Source organism: Haliotis rufescens, unplaced genomic scaffold, assembly GCF_023055435.1.
Source record: "Haliotis rufescens isolate VD_foot unplaced genomic scaffold, xgHalRufe1.0.p SCAF_3, whole genome shotgun sequence".
In the NCBI taxonomy this organism is placed as follows: domain Eukaryota; kingdom Metazoa; phylum Mollusca; class Gastropoda; order Lepetellida; family Haliotidae; genus Haliotis; species Haliotis rufescens.
Window position 1 is genome coordinate 56,974,418 of NW_025964001.1, and position 18,156 is coordinate 56,992,573.

An 18,156-nucleotide genomic window follows, 5' to 3' on the forward strand; every position below is an offset into this window, starting at 1 on the left:
TATCATTATAAAGAAGAACACAACGTTTCGGAGTTCATGCAACCTCGGGTAAACGTATCATTCACCTAATGAAGGAGTAGGCATAAACTCCTTAACGTTGTGTTCCTTGTGACAAACAATTTGACAACCAAAAATTCTCTTCCGTTTGGGTACGACCTCTAAATGCCATTCAAAGACTTCCACAAATGTAATGTAAACTTTTTTATTTATGATAACATTTCAATATGTTTTTTAACAATCAGTAAATATATATCATACAAAAATATGGTAACAAAGTAAATATTTTTCATAAATTAGTATCACAAAAGATATAGGCACAAAGTAAGTAAAATACATTTTTATGTAAGTTTGATGTAAATGTTCATGAAGATGAAAATAACATAGCAACAACAACAAAGTTTGTTTGTCTCAAAATATGTTTATAAGTAACAGCTCCAGTTCCTCCTATAAGACTGAACCAGCCTTCCATCGCCTGTTTCTGCTGACCTTCTCCCAAACCTTCTCCTTCTGCACCCCTTCCTATACCTCCTTCTTGTACACTTCCTCTTTCTAAACCCCTTCTTCGACACCTCCTTCTTCTTCACTTCCTCTGTCTGCACCTCCTCCAATGCCTACTCCTACACCTCCTCCTCCTCCTCTTCGATCAACTCAAGTCCCCAGACATTATAGGTCGTCACGATATCATCCTCTTGAAGTTGGTAAGGTGCTTCTAGCACCAAATCCTCCACTGGACTGATGTCCGCCCACAGGACACCTGCTGGTAGAGAGACATTATTGGTCGTCTCGATATCATCCTCTTGAAGTTGGTAAGGTGCTTCTAGCACCAAATCCTCCACTGGACTGATGTCCGCCCACAGGACACCTGCTGGTAGAGGGACATTATAGGTCGTCTCGATATCATCCTCTTGAAGTTGGTAAGGTGCTTCTAGCACCAAATCCTCCACTGGACTGATGTCCGCCCACAGAACACCTGCTGGTAGAGAGACATTATAGGTCGTCTCGATATCATCCTCTTGAAGTTGGTAATGTGCTTCTAGCACCAAATCCTCCACTGGACTGATGTCCGCACACAGAACACCTGCTGGTAGAGAGACATTATTGGTCGTCTCGATATCATCCTCTTGAAGTTGGTAAGGTGCTTCTAGCACCAAATCCTCCACTGGACTGATGTCCGCCCACAGGATACCTGCTGGTAGAGAGACATTATAGGTCGTCTCGATATCATCCTCTTGAAGTTGGTAAGGTGCTTCTAGCACCAAATCCTCCACTGGACTGATGTCCGCCCACAGGACTCCTGCTGGTAGGTTGAAGTCCTCCTCCCAGCTGAGGCTCTCGTCGTATGGGTCACAGGGAACCCCCTCCCCTCTGGACCAGGCATCCCCCGCCACCTCGCACCACAGGCTCCCAGGGGGGAGACACCACTCAGGGTCGTACAGTAGCTCCTCGGCGTCTTCCACTTTTCCAGCTTCATATTGGACCAAGCATGTGTCCTGGAATTTTGATTTGCCATTGAAATGTTTACGTCTCAGAGAAGAGCCTCCATACGTGTTCCAGAGGTAGGTTATTCCCGCAACACCTGAAACAGGAGATATATATTGTGTATGTTATCGGGACACGAGTGTGGAGGTGTGTCCCTTAGCCGTTCCAGGATCCACTGGTAAAGGGTTTGAAACCATTCTCGTCCCGACTAGGATCATGTTCATATACAGCACCACACCACACATGTAGTCGTGTGTTTAACGTGGTTACCGTCTGTTTTTGGCATGTCTATATATATGCAGATATAACAGCCAGTATAAAACTGGAACACATGATATGATTACGATTCATACTCCTGCTCGTGGCTTTCACCGAAGTGGTAAACGTCTAAGACCTGCATCAGTTCTGGCTTTCCCCCTATCAAACTGACGCCGTGATGTTACAGAAATAGTGTTGAAAGCGGCGTTAAGCCAAACTCACACTCTGTTGCATTGTGAAGCCTAAGGTACAAAGTTATAGACTAGACAGTTGGTATGATGATGATAACTATCATGACTGGACACATTACTTACACAACAGCGTAGCCCCACCAGTGAAGGCTGCTTTCGCAAATCCAGATTCCAGTTCTGTGGATAACAGATAAGACAATATAAAGACTGCACCCTTGTAAACAAATGTCAATTACATTTAAAATGATCGTGTTTAAAACGAGGGGCAAAATAAAGCATACCGAGTTTGGTTTTTAATGTAATTGCATATTGAAAGAACTGTTATTAAGTTTGATAATGTCTATTTCACCATCACTCATTCCTGCAACAGTTTGTCGAAAGGACTCTGTGGCTAAGCACCAGACTAACATCTAGTCTCTGAAATGAACATATTTTACAGAAAAACAGTTGCTAGGTTATAGTTATAAAATATAATGATACTGCACTAATCTAGACTTGCCAAATAGTATAGACTTGCATGGGCTGTATTGCATATATTTGTTTCAGGGTCTGTATGGCAGACTAGCTAAGCACTTATATTGGTTTAATGACGACTGGAGGAAGAATAGAAATTGCAACCACGTGACCCCTACCATGTTTCAAATGTGGTAGAAATAAGCAAATTTATTGATTTTCAAAGATAACATAGCCATTAGTAGTTGTGTATAATGCAAATATAATTTTTAAATCAGATTATGTTTTTAAGAATAAAACCACTTGGAAGTGTTCTTTGAATGCTGACAAAGCGCCGTTACAGTTCATTGTTTGGATATAATATCGCCAACCTAAGATATGTTTACTGAAAATCAAACATATGATAAAATCAACTGAGAGGTATAGTTTCTTTGTTCAATCAGTTCATCAAGTTAACGGGGGCACGGCAGGCCCAGTCGTCTAAGGCGCCGCAATTCGTTGTGCAGAGTTGCGTCCCTTGTGCTGGCAGGAACCTATGGCCGTGGGTTCAAATCCCGGTTAGCCCCGATTGTGTTTCTAGGTTTGTCGGCACGATACCCGTTCTTGTGGTAAAACGTCTGAGACCAGAATCACTTCGGGCTTTCCTCCCACATTAAGGTGACACATCGTGATAGAACTAGATTACTGCTGGAAGCGACGTTTAACCCAACTCACTCATTGTCAAGCTAACGTTTTCGGAGCTTAATTCTCATTTATAGTGTTATACGGACAAATTGGTTTAATGTTATCATGATTGTAACATATCTATATCTAAAATATCTATCAAGCCTGGACACTAATTAACTAGGTATATAGTTGGTTGGTTGGTGGGTTTGTTGTTTTACGCCGCACTCAGCAATATTTCAGCTATATGACGGCGGTCTGTAAATAATCGAGTCTGTACCAGACAATCCAGTGATTAATATCATGACCATCGATACACATTTGGGACCGATGACATGCATCAACCAAGTCAGCGAGCCTGACCACCCGATCCCGTTAGTCGCCTTTTACGACAAGCATAGTCGCCTTTTACGGCAAGCATGGGTTGCTGAAGACCTATTCTACCCCGGATCTTCACAGGTCAACTAGGTATATAGCAGATCCATGTTAGAGGCCGACTCTTGTCCTGCTGATGGGAAGACATCCTTCGCTGTACAAGAGCCCGGCTGGTTTTTCAAAACCACCCGGCTGGACTCGACCCTTAACAGCTGTCAGCTCCTGATAGAGTAAATACGGTACTTCATGTTTGTCCGAGAGAATCATTTTAGGACTGTGTGGCTGTTTGCGAGTCAGTGTGCCCCAACGCTTACAGCCTTGTTTGTTGGTTTGTTGTTTAACGTCGCACTCAGCAATATTCTAGCTGTACGACAGCAGTCTGTAAATACTCAAGTCTGGACCAGACAATACAGTGATTGACATCATGAGCATCGATCCACACAATTGGGATACGATAACATGTATCAACCAAGTCCGCGAGTCTGACCACCCGATCCCCTTAGTCGCCTGTTAGAGCAAGCATTGGTTGCTGAACGTCCTTGTTTGTATTTCCTACCACTTTCTTCCAAACACAATTGTTGACACAGCTGTCTGGGGTGTAAAACAACATTAACTCAAGTTAAGATATGATGTAGATAACTTACTGAGATCAACTTCGGCGTTTTGAACCACAGAGCGGGGCAAGGTAGCGAGTATGGACCTGGAAACATACATCATAAACTGAAAACTAATAAATACAATATTGACATGATCTATATATATAACTTTTAAAGCATTAACGTAGCGCGTGCGTGCGTGCGTGCGTGCGTGCGTGCGTGCGTGTGTGTGTTTATTTATAGTATGAGTTACGCTATTAAAATTTGACTAGTCGCGTACTTTATGATGATTATGTTGAATAGAAGTATTTGCAGGTACATATACTCTTAAACGTATACGGATATATTGGTTTGGGATAGGCTTCTGATTCGTGTTCTCATACCTCGAGTTCAGAGCCTTAATGCTGAAGTGCTCCCTTGGTGATTGCGCATATTAAAATATACGGGTATATATAAATATATGCATAGAAGTCTTAGCCTTTCGTAGGTTCAGTGACACCAAGATTTTTTTATATTAATGATGGAAAATAGAAACCAAAGTTAAATTGCATCTCGATCAACAGACCTTCTTATTAACAGACGCTTTAATGATAGACACATTTCTATGATCTTTCATTAAGTGCATATGTGTATGAAGGCGTCTTCGCCGAACTTTTCCACCCCGTTTAATAATTTCACATTATCTTACCTCGCTTCTTGTACTGTGCTCTTAGCAGCGACACTGCGTAGATGTTGCAATGGCAACGACCCTAACACACCCTGTATAGCACTAAACAAACCCATCTCTACGGCTTTCCATGATATAAAAAGACGCAACGATTGTCGAAGTGTCACGTGACGCTGTCTGTGACGTCATAGGCAGCAACAACGCAAGCAATGACGAATTGAGTTGATAACACAGAACAATCTGCAAATAGAGGGCGCTGGCATAGCGGGTTTATTTCAAAGTTTGGTGCAAGTGAAAAATTGATTTTGGTAAACTGACAGACATGCTACTTGCGAATTATTCCAGTATGTTTGTTAAGAAATGACTGCAATATTATTGGCGTTTATAGAGGCGAAAACCTGTATGCAAACTGTGTAAATCCGCGTGTATCTCCATACACGCAAATATATATTGAAGTCAATTCTTGTAAATAAATACTTCAACAATACAGTAGAACATGGATATAACGAACTACAAGGGACCGGAGAAATCAGTTCGTTATAAACGTTGTTCGTTATATACGTTTTCGTTCGGAAACGTCCGCCATCTTGGTTAAAACAAAATACGCATACACGTTTATACACGTTTCCTCCCGCATCTACCGGTGATTCAGTTAAAAAGTACCAAACTTTTAATGCAATGGTCGGAAGATATTGTATCTGAAGTTATTATTTTATCAGAATAATATATTACAATATCGCCGAAATTAATGTAAACATTATTGAATGAAATTTTTTTTTTCATTAGATTAGTCCAATTACATGGACAATTAAGATTAACATAATGCAAGTTTAACAAGCCGGTGAATCGTCACTTGTGATTGTGTTGATTCGCGTCTGATTGCGCACAGCCAATTGTCAGAACAGAACAGAACTTATTTACGCTCAGGCCGGGATCCTCGGCATATAAGGTACAAATTTGCAGACAGTAAATACATCAGATGGCAGGATGGTTTACATGGAAGATTTTACAGTTTTCATAATGACATTACAGAATGTACAGAGTTTCTTAATGACATTTATTTTTTTACAATTAAAAAGTTTTTGAATTTAAACATATTTGGGTTTTTAGCATATGAAATTGGAACATATAGTTTCCGTTGGGGTTTGAAAAAAGGACAAACAAAAATATAATGAAATTCATCACCAATATCGCGCATGTCGCAGAGTTTACACGTTCGTTCATTGACAGGGATTTTGTGCCACCTACCTAGTTCAATAGGTAAATGGTGGCATGAGGTTCTAAACAGAAGGAATTTTACAGCCAACGAGAAAGGGATAACTGAATGAGTGAATGAATGAATGACTTGTTTATTTGAGTGTCACGCATAAAATACAGATTAATAGCCAAATAGGTAAAATACATCATATTTTAATGGCCACTGTAAAAGAAAATGGGTTAATCTTCAACACAATTAAGATTACAAAATTTACAAATGCGTTCTGCAGCGGGGATTGGTGGGTTAAAATATCTGCCCGTTTCTATTGCTAGTTTAAGCGTGCCACATCTAAATGAAGCTAAAATACTACGTTTGTAACGTGGGACATAACATTCAGTAGATAAACAAATCTTTAAAAGCCTGTAAGTTCTATGTTTTGGCATTGATTGTATACGCTGATACCAGTTATTAAAATCTACCTCCTTGAGATGTGCAGATACTTTATGTACAATACACCCAGGTGATTTGTCAAGGGAGGTAATCAGTGGTACAAGATCAAAACCATTTCGAACCTTGAGAAACTTATTTTCCCATGATTTATTGTACTTTTTGGACCACGAATGGATTTTTGATACAATTCTGGTATCTGGAATTCTTTCCAGCCTACACCAAAGACTTGCTGCTTCAATATTCACCTTATACTGAGGGTCAAACCCATTCGTCACCACTCGCCCCTTTCCGTAACCTGCAAGAAGACTCGTCCCCCTATCGATGAATGTTATGTGCGAAAATACGACAAACCATTCAGAATGCGCGTATGATTTCAAGTTCTTCATCAAAGAATCCCTCAGAAACAATTTATGATTTTACATATGTCTTGCATCTAAAAATATACCCAAGACACAGTTAAATGTGGTCAATCATATTGTATAAATCCGCATGTCCCGATGTGCTTTTAATTGCATCTGAAATATATATAATATATGGGGACATATATGTGAACCATTACGCGACGAGTTGACAATTATTTTAGGTTTGCCCGTTTGCGCTAAGACGGAACCCGGTCGCAAAAATGGCCACGAGAGGGGCACGAGTCGCTATACGGCTGGTCCCGGAATAACACGAGTTGGTCACGAATGGGTCAAACCAACTCATATCACCCCGAACAGCAAGATTTGGTGTATTTCTAGAAGCTCCAAGAAAAGCTCTGCATGCTCTGTGTTGTATTGTATACATTTCCAAAAACTTATTTACACCCCAAATACCAGAGCAATATGTTAAAACAGGTTGAACAAGGCTATCATACAATCGAGTCAAAACATTGTGATGCATATCTCCACACATATTATACTTATGCAACAGAAAGCCTAGAGCACTTGATGCTGATTTAACCAGTTCCTTCACAGCCATGCGCATATCGCAAAACGCATTCATCCACAGGCCTAGGTATCTGTAACAATCAGTATATTCAATCACAACATCGTTACATCTGAATACATGCTCACACTGCGACATACTTCTCTGTCTGAAGTGAATAACATTAGACTTTTTACCATTTATACACAGCCTCCACTTTAATATCCACTTGTGTAAGATATCTCACAAGTGCTGAAGTCTTACCGAATCTGGCGCTAAGAATAAAATGCATTTGACAGTATTTCTACGCCAATTTTAATACTATTAGAGAAATATATTGTTTATGAGTAGAAAGCAAATGCCATTTTTTTTCGGTTCCATGGCAATATAATCATGACATCATACTCAAAATCCACAAACACATGGACTCTGGTTTTAGGCCGGGAATTCTTATGAAATATACCGAAAGGGTTTTGTCGCTTTTATTTACGCCATCCGGAAGGCATTGTTGACGTCATTCGAATCGTATTGTGACGAAAGGTCGGAATGACGTCACACTAGAATCGACGTAATTGATGAAGAGATCCGGGTTAGCTTCAGCAACCCATGATTGTCGTAAAAGGCAACTTTGTTGTTTGTTGTTTTGTTGTTTAACGCCGCACTCAGCAATATTACAGCAATATGACGGTGGTCAGTAAATAATCGAGTCTGGACCAGACAATCCAGTGATTGACAGCATGAGCATCAATCCACGCAATTGGGATCGATGACATGTATCAACCAAGTCAGCGAGCCTGACCACCCGATCCCGTTAGTCGCCTCTTTCGACAAGCATAGTCGCCTTTTACGGAGAGCATGGGTTGCTTAAGACCTGTTCTACCCAGGAATCTTCCCGGGCCACCACCTTCAAATCGGAAAAAAATATAATAGTTCATGTACCGTGGCCCTTGTAAATGTAACAATACTGTTTGCATCTTGGCCTGTACATACAGAGAAAACACATCGCTGGGGCTAACAAGCAGTTTTGTGACCAGCTACCAAAGAAGTTACAATTTCTATTATCATACCTCCATGTCAGAATGATGAACTAACGGGATCGGGTGGTCAGGCTCGCTGACTTGGTTGATGCATGTCATCAATCTCAATTGCGTGGATCGATGCTCATGATGTCAATCACTGGATTGTCTGGTCCAGACTCGATTATTTAAAGACTGCCGTCATATAGCTGGAATATTGCTGAGTGCGGTGTTAAACAACAAACAGAATGATGAGATCTGATTGGTCCATGTGATCTTGATAAAATACTATGTATCCCGCCATGAAGAGGAATAAATTTCTCAGTGGGGGAATAAATCTCTTAAACCCCGACACAGGCAGGTCAGGTTCTACATGTGAAGTTCTGAGAGTCAGAAGCATGGGTTGCTGAAGACCTATTCTACCCCGGACCTTCACGGGTCCAGAAGATTGTGACGTTCCGGGAGTTTGATAGGTTCTTCCATGGATGAGTATAGGTAATACATGGAGCGATGAGAACGATGGCACAGTCCGTCTCGTCCAACTTCTTTAGCACCGTCTAGTAGAAACCAAGGTGGAACAAACAGCCCCTTCCAACTCATAGGGCGTCACTCGGCTCGAAGAGCCACCAGTTTAGATCCTGTAACCGTTTATCCTGTGTTTAATTTGAAATGTGATTTAATGTTGTTGTGTACATATGTCCCTCCGGCAGGTTCAACATTTTACAAAGGGAGAACTGATTCAGGTTGCCTTATTGATAAAGTGGAAGCTTTTATATTGGAGCATTGGTCTGATTTCACTTCTTCACATGTGCTACTCTGTGGTGATTTTAATGCCCGCACAAGCAACGAAAATAATCCCATTTCTGAGGAAAGTGATTGTTAGAGCCGAATTTTCGGTATTTGTGGTTCATTGAGAATCCTTTTAATTGGAACTTTGTTAGGGTTTGTATGTGTGTATGGATGCATGTGTTAAGTATAGTTATAAGATAAAACATTAGAAACAGCCAGCCCTTGCTGCCAGTGGCCGTTTCAGGCTATTTTCCCAGGGGTTGGTGACAGCAATAGTATAATGTTGCAGCTAAGACTTTAAAGTTAATTGTTTTGTGTGGAGTCCTAGAGGTCGTGACCTGATCAACAGCGATAAGCATCCCACAAGAATTTCAGATATATAGTTGGACGAATGAGTGTGAGAAAGAGAGCAGAGAGTTTTAAGATACGAAAGAAGTAAGACATGTTTCTAAGAGAGTGTAAGAAGATTGTGTTAAGGGAATAGAGGACATACGGTTTTTCAACCTGTCCGAGCTACTGTCCGAGTTACTATCCTGCATTTATCCTGCAACTGTGCTGCAACTGTTTATTATATTACGACTTATTCTTGGAATGTGTGATATATTATTCAATCATTGTGTGGATATTCACTGAATTTATGGAATTATGTTATATGGAATTTGTGAAGTTTGAAATTAAAGGCAATATTAAAGTGCTGGATCGAGTTGAAACTTTGATATCCTCTATCACCATTAATTAGACAATTTAAGAGTTCACATTAAAAGTTGAAAAACCCGTGAAAATCCGGATGTGAACCTAAGACTTGGACATAAAGAAGACTGTGTCTCCATTTGTGAATTGGCAACAGGATCCTGCAAAGTTCAAAACGGATTAACACAAATTGGATTTAGGACTCAAAGTTGAAGTAAGGTATTTTATTTTCTCAAGAAGTTGACTTTGTTAAGTAAATGTGACTTCAATGCGTGATAAAAGAACTTACGGGTAATAAGACGACCTGTTCGAGTATGGAAGTGTGAGTTTATTCAGAAACAGGCAAATACAGGAGGGATTATATTTCACTGGAATCGTGTATACACTGAATTGGATTTATCACATAGGATTACGGAATTCAAGAACTGTAAGTTACATCAAATATTGCAAGATTATTGGAACTGGTATTGAATTGATTTGAAATCATGGCAAGTAGAACATTGAGCGATGCTGTTACGAGTGACAAAGAAAGGATTCATGAACCTGCAAGAAATGCTAAATCATTAATAACTGAATCAAGATTAAGAAAACAGACTGAAAAGGGCCAAAATTATGTTTTGAACATGGCACAGGATAAAATGAAATTCTTATACAAGCAGGTTTCTTCAAAGATAAAGGACATTGAATACTTGATGAGCTCTGATGCAGATTTGGATGCCGTCAAAAATGAATTTGAAGATTGGAAGGAATTATGTGACAAGTTTCAAGAATCGGCTAAAGCTTATCATGATAAACTTCATAGCCAATCAGCTAAAGACGAAGAAGCAGCTTGGTTCCAATCAAAGCTATGCACCTTTTCGCAATTTGAAAGAAATGTTACATCCTTCATTAAACATTACAGTACGGGAGATGACATTAGACCAGAAGATAGTGTTTCCCAAGTTGGATTACCTAAGGGTTCAGTAATCTCCTCTGCCTCCTCTGCCAAAATGGAGATCCTGGCGAAAAGGGCCGAACTTATTGCCAGACAAAAATGTTTAGAACGAAGACATCAATTAGAAGAAGAAGAAAACAGATTAAAACAAAGACGAGAAAGATTGGAACTTGAAACAGAAGTAGAAATTGCCGATGCCCAGTATGAAATTTTTGACCAGTATGACCGAGAATCACACAGTTCCCGAAAACCAGAAAGTTCACAAAGGTCCTTCAAGCCAGCAAAGACCCGAAATAAAGATTTGAACCCAGAAGCTGAAGAATTTACCCCTATTCAGAGTACAAACCTACAGGTTGGAGTCCACAATTCAAAATTTGATGAAGTCTGTAAGCAACAGAATGAGATAATCCAGCTAGTGGTAGAACACCAGAAACTGGCCACGCTACCCACTAGGAAGATTCCTGTGTTCAGTGGCGACCCTCTACAGTTTAAGCCCTTCATACGAGCATTCGAGCATGGTATAGAGGACAAAACCATCAATCCAAAAGATAGGCTCTATTACTTGGATCAGTACACCAACGGTGAACCGAATGACTTGGTAAGAAGCTGTCTATTCATGAATCCTGAAAGTGGCTATGAACAAGCCAGGTCACAGTTGGAGAAGAAATTTGGGAATAAGTACAAGTTAGCAACAGCTTACATGGACAAAGCATTGAAATGGCCGGCTATTAAGTCAGAGGACAGCGAAGCACTGAACAGCTTTGCTATATTCCTGACCAGCTGTGGAAATACCATGACCGATATAGACTATCTAAGAGAATTAGAACATCCAAAGAACCTCAGAGAGTTGATCCAAAAGTTGCCATATAAGTTAAGAGAAAGATGGAGAACAGTTTCGTTTAATATCTTGGAAAGAAGAAATGTCACTTTTGCTGACCTTGTTGGTTTCGTAGATAAACAAGCACAGATCTTGTCAAGTCCTTTGTTTGGCAATATCATCGACGATATCCAAGTTCAAGCAAGACCAAAGATGAAAGAAGCGCCAAAGAGATATAAGAGCTTTGCTACCGACACATCAAAGTCTGAATTAGGTCAAGAAACTGCCACCAGGGCACCCTACCCAGTTCACCCAAAATTGATGACATCTGGTCAGCCAACTGCAACTAGAGAAAGAACAGTCAACACGTCTAGAGCATTCATCAAGCCATGCTGGTTCTGCAATGAGGACCACACCATGGAAATGTGCAGGGGAATGCAGCGTAAGACGTTGGATGAGAAGATTGACTTCTTAAGACCAAAGGGCTTGTGTTTTGGCTGCTTACAATTTGGACATATGAGTCGCGAGTGCCCCAGCAGATTGACATGTCATATATGTAAATTGAGACATGCAACCTGTTTTCATGACAACAGCAGGGACAGAGAAAAGAAAGAAATGGACCAAACGAAGCCAAAGGTTGTCACAAACAACAGTTTGGCTACGAGTGAGAGCGGGGATCACAAAGACTTGAGCTTCATGCCTGTGGTCCCCGTTAGGATTAAAGTCAACTCTGGTAACAGATATGTCAAAACATATGCCTTCCTTGACAACGGCAGTTCAGCAACCTTTTGTACCAGCAAGCTGGCAGAGGAGCTCCAAGTCACAGGAAAGATGACAAACATAGTTGTCAGCACCATGACTCAAAAGAAAACTGTAAATACCTCCATCCTAACAAATTTAGAAGTTGGTGACATTGACGGAAACAATTGGGTCAAGCTGCCTTCTGTCTTTACACAGGATGAAATGCCAATTTCCACAAGCACCATCCCCAAAGAAAAGTTCATCCATCAATGGCCCCATCTACAGGACGTCACACTACCACCTATAGATGCGGAGATAGGACTCCTTATTGGCAACAATGTCCCAAGAGCAATGGAACCATATGAGATAATCAACAGCGATTGTAACGGGCCCTATGCAGTCAGAACCATTCTTGGATGGATTGTAAATGGGCTAGTACAGGAATCAGAGTCTCCCAGTGAGATCTCAGTAAACAGGACTGATGTTCTTGGAGACGAGAAATTGGATCTTCAGTTAATAGGATACTTCAACAGGGAGTTCAACGAGCGCATCAGTAATGATCAACCTGAGATGTCAAGAGACGACAAGCAATTCTTAGACATCATGAACTCCTCAAAGACACTGACAGGAGGACATTACCAGATGTCACTCCCATTCAAAGATGCCCAATTAGATTTGCCCAACAATAAAGTACAAGCTGAACAAAGAGCCATTTCACTAAAGAAGAAATTTAAGAAGAATGAAAACTTTTATGAAGACTACAAGGTATTCATGAAAGATCTCCTGGACAAAGACTATGCCCAGAAAGTACCAGAGAATAAGAAAGACCGTAAGGATGGAAAGGTGTGGTATATACCACATCATGGTGTGTACCATCCAAAAAAGCCAGAGAAGATACGAGTTGTATTTGACTGTGCAGCAACCTTCAGAGGGAAATCTCTAAATGACCACCTTTTACAGGGGCCGGATCTAACCAATACCCTACTGGGAGTGCTCCTGAGATTTCGCCAAGAGCCAATAGCTCTGATGGCAGACATCGAAGCTATGTTTTACCAGGTTAGAGTTGAACCAGACGACTATGATGTTCTGCGGTTCCTATGGTGGCCCAATGGAAACTTGGAGGAAGAATTACAAGAATATCAGATGAAAGTGCACTTATTTGGTGCTGTCTCATCACCAAGTTGTGCCAACTTTGCCTTGAAAGAAACAGCGAAGGCTAACATGGACTTGTTTGGCAAAGAAGTGGTTCATGCTGTTGAAAAGAGTTTCTACGTGGATGACTGTCTTACTTCAGTCCAATCTGAGAAAATGGCCATTGAAATGTCACATAAGCTGAGAGAAATCTGTAAAAAGGGTGGATTCCGCTTGACAAAATGGATAAGTAACAGCAGAGCTGCAATAGAATCAATCCCAGAAGAGGAGCGGGCCAAAGAAGTTAAAGACTTGGACATGGATGATGCTTTACCAATCGAGAGGGCATTAGGTGTACACTGGTGCGTCGAATCAGATACATTTAAATTCCGGATTGCAATCAAAGACAAACCAATAACGAGAAGAGGAATACTGTCAACTGTCAGCTCCATCTATGATCCATTGGGATTCGCAGGCCCTTATGTTCTCAAAGCAAAGGGAATTCTACAAGACCTCTGCAGACTTAAGATAGGATGGGATGACGTAATCCCCGTTCCCTTGCAGAAGGACTGGACCAAATGGTTGTCGGAACTACACAGGCTTGAGGAAATGGTGATTAGAAGATGCATTCAACCAAATGATAGTAATCAGAAGATGGTATCTCAAATACATCATTTTTCGGATGCCAGTGAAACAGGTTATGGAACTGTTTCTTACCTAAGACAAGTCAGTAGCACTGGTCAAATTCATTGTGCATTTCTCATCAGCAAATCAAGAGTTGCCCCACTTAAGCAGATCACGATACCAAGAATGGAGCTATCAGCCGCTACTCTGGCAATACGGGTAGACAGTATGCTCAAACGAGAGCTGGAAATGCCAATTGACCAAACTTACTTTTGGTCAGACAGTATGTCAGTTTTAAGATACATCGCCAATGATTCAAAGCGATTCCATACCTTTGTGGCAAATAGGCTGTCAGTAATTCATGAAGGCTCAAGCCCATCTCAATGGAAGTATGTGGACACTCAGAACAATCCTGCTGATGAAGCATCTCGAGGACTGTCAATAGATGCATTTCTGAAAGATACCAGATGGCTCTCTGGACCAAAGTTCCTGTGGGAAGATGAAGAAATGTGGCCTCAACAGACACACATTTTGACAGATATTCCTAAGAAAGACGTTGAATTAAAGAAGGTTGCCCGAGTCAACTTGATAGACTACAGCAAGCCATGTAAGGAAATAGACAGCCTTATCAGTCACTATTCTGACTGGTTTGCACTGAAGAAGGCTATCGCATGGGTGCTCAGGATACGGGAAGTACTCCTGGATCGCAGTCAAAAGAAGAAGGCAGGCTTAGCACCTCAGCAAAGCATGCCTGTAGTGTTGACTGTGAAAGACTTAGAAAATGCAGAGAAAGCCATTGTTCGCTATGTTCAACAGCAAGACTTTTCAAGTGAACTTGAAAGACTTAATTCAAACAAAGAACTTGATTTGAACAAAGGTAGTCCAATCTCCAAGCTTGATCCATTTGTAGAAGATGGTGTGCTGAGGGTGGGTGGAAGACTAAGTCGCGCTAACATGCCTGAAAGCTCCATACACCCAGTGATTCTACCAAAGAAATCGCATGTCTCGGAACTGATAATTCGCCATGTTCATCGTGAATGTGGGCATTCAGGTAGAAACTTTGTACTTTCAAAATTGTTTGAGAAATATTGGATTATCAAAGCCAATGCAGCAGTAAGGCAAGAAATACACAGATGTGTAACTTGCCGACGCAATCATGCTGTAGCAAGTAATCAAAAGATGGCTGACTTGCCAGCTCAACGTGTGACTCCTGATGAACCTCCTTTTACCTTTGTTGGAGTGGATTACTTTGGTCCATTTGATGTAAAACGTGGACGAAAGCATGAAAAAAGGTATGGAGTTTTGTTCACGTGCCTCACAACGCGTGCTGTGCACATAGAAGTGGCGTATAGCTTAGACACTGACTCTTGTATTAATGCATTGCGCCGTTTCATGGCTAGAAGAGGTCAAGTGAAAGTCATCAGGTCAGATAATGGTACCAACTTTGTTGGAAGTGAGCGTGAGCTCAGAGAAGAGTTAGAGAACTGGAACAAGTGTCAGATTCATCAAGAGATGTTACAAAGAAATGTCGAATGGACATTCAATCCTCCTGCTGGTTCCCACCATGGCGGCGTGTGGGAGCGACAAATCAGAACCGTGAGAAAAGTGTTGAGATCTCTGGTAAGAGAACAAACGTTAGATGATGAAACTTTGCGAACTGTGTTGTGTGAGGTAGAGGCTATTATCAATAATAGACCTATCTCCAGAGCATCAAGTGATCCAAATGATTTGGAAGCCCTCACTCCAAATCACTTGTTGCTCTTGAAAAGAAAACCAAATTTGCCACCAGGTATGTTTGGTGTTGATGGTCATTATCCAAGACGGAGGTGGCGTCAAGTGCAGTACATGGCAGATTTGTTTTGGAAGAGATGGTTAAGAGAGTACCTGCCATTACTACAGGAGCGACAGAAGTGGGTGAAGCTTAGAAGAAATTTGAAGATTGGTGACATTGTGCTCATAGTGGACAATACTGCACCTAGAAACTCTTGGTCGATGGGCAAGGTTGTGAAGCTTATGCCTGACAGAAAGGGTGTTGTAAGACGGGTTGAGGTGAAAACCCAGACAAAGGTTTTGGACAGACCTATTAGCAAGCTATGTTTGCTTCTAGAGAGTGACACTTAAGCTGTGTTTTGAGATTGTGTGATGAGGACACTGCCTTAAAGACATTATCAAGACTTATGGAGTGTTGACTGTATAGAACATAAGATGTAATTCCTATACAATGAGCTGTCTTGATGTTAAGATGAATGGCATTGACTAATATCATATGTTTACCACGTCCATGCATAATGTAAAAGACTAAGATTTAACTAAGACAAACAGGATTATCTTATGTTATAGAACGTAGTTATGTAGCTAATTCCAGTTGCTTGGGAAAACATTGTTGTACATTCAAAATTCGCTCTGTCCATGAGTTCTTGGTAATTGTTATAGTCAAATACAAGTAACAATTAGGGGCCGGAATGTTAGAGCCGAATTTTCGGTATTTGTGGTTCATTGAGAATCCTTTTAATTGGAACTTTGTTAGGGTTTGTATGTGTGTATGGATGCATGTGTTAAGTATAGTTATAAGATAAAACATTAGAAACAGCCAGCCCTTGCTGCCAGTGGCCGTTTCAGGCTATTTTCCCAGGGGTTGGTGACAGCAATAGTATAATGTTGCAGCTAAGACTTTAAAGTTAATTGTTTTGTGTGGAGTCCTAGAGGTCGTGACCTGATCAACAGCGATAAGCATCCCACAAGAATTTCAGATATATAGTTGGACGAATGAGTGTGAGAAAGAGAGCAGAGAGTTTTAAGATACGAAAGAAGTAAGACATGTTTCTAAGAGAGTGTAAGAAGATTGTGTTAAGGGAATAGAGGACATACGGTTTTTCAACCTGTCCGAGCTACTGTCCGAGTTACTATCCTGCATTTATCCTGCAACTGTGCTGCAACTGTTTATTATATTACGACTTATTCTTGGAATGTGTGATATATTATTCAATCATTGTGTGGATATTCACTGAATTTATGGAATTATGTTATATGGAATTTGTGAAGTTTGAAATTAAAGGCAATATTAAAGTGCTGGATCGAGTTGAAACTTTGATATCCTCTATCACCATTAATTAGACAATTTAAGAGTTCACAGTGATGACTTTGGACATGATGATGTATACATTGATGTCGACAATGCCCCTGTTGAACAACGTGTATCGCACGATGGTACTATCAATAGATTCGGACGCATTTTATTGAATCTATGCTTTGTACTTCGTATGTTTATACTAAATGGGAGAGTTTATGGTGATAGTGCAGGCGAGTTTACTTTTGTAGGAGATACTGGTTCTAGTGTTGTTGATTATTTTATTGCATCTGCTGATTTTTTCCAGTATGTAGATATGTTAAATGTTGGTGATCGATCAGATTCAGACCATTTCCCTCTTGAGTTATCCTGCAGGTTTCCTTGTAGCAATCGTGCCATACATAGTTTAGACTGTGAGGATGATGTCTCTATGAACAGTACATTTTCATGGAACGAATCGAAGAAAAGCATTTTTATCACAGCACTTAGATGGTCCTTGCATATTCATGAAAATTCCTTGATGGATAAAATTGAAGCTAATGTAGAGGAGGGGATTACATATTTGGTACAGTATGTTCTAGACTCGGCGTCCTGTATGAGGAAACAGATCAAATATGGTGAAAATAAACACGATAAACCAAAGTTGAATATAGCATGTAGGGCAGCAAGATCTGAATCCAGGAAGGCTCTCAGAAGGTATAGGTGTTGTCGCAGTGAATACAACCGACAACGCTACTGTAAACTGAGAAATGTGTATAAAACCTTTTGTAGAAAGTTCAAATATGATCTTAAATTGTCACGGCTAGTCCGACTAAACAGCACTTTACACAGTCCGAAATTATTTTGGAATACTATACGTTCTCTTCAGAGACATCCTACCCCCAAAGGATCTATATCCCAAACAGAATGGTTACATCATTTCAAGAAGTTATTCTCAAAAGATGATTCGATATATTTGGTAGACAATGAGTGCTTTGAACGTGATGATGATGGCGTCAGTGAAATTCTTAGTGATGTTGACATGCTTCTGTTGGAATCGCCTATCACGGAAACGGAAATATTTAATGCTATATCTCACCTTAAAACAGGTAAATCTGCTGGGATTGATTGT

General features: G+C 40.6%; 1 protein-coding gene across 1 annotated transcript; it reads left to right on the plus strand.

Moving 5' to 3' along the window:
• Positions 1 to 10,354: 10,354 nt before the first annotated feature.
• LOC124115655 lies at positions 10,355 to 16,099 on the plus strand. Its single transcript, XM_048403459.1, has one exon. The coding sequence runs from the start codon at positions 10,355 to 10,357 to the stop codon at positions 16,097 to 16,099; it is 5,745 nt and encodes a 1,914-aa protein (XP_048259416.1).
• Positions 16,100 to 18,156: the final 2,057 nt, after the last annotated feature.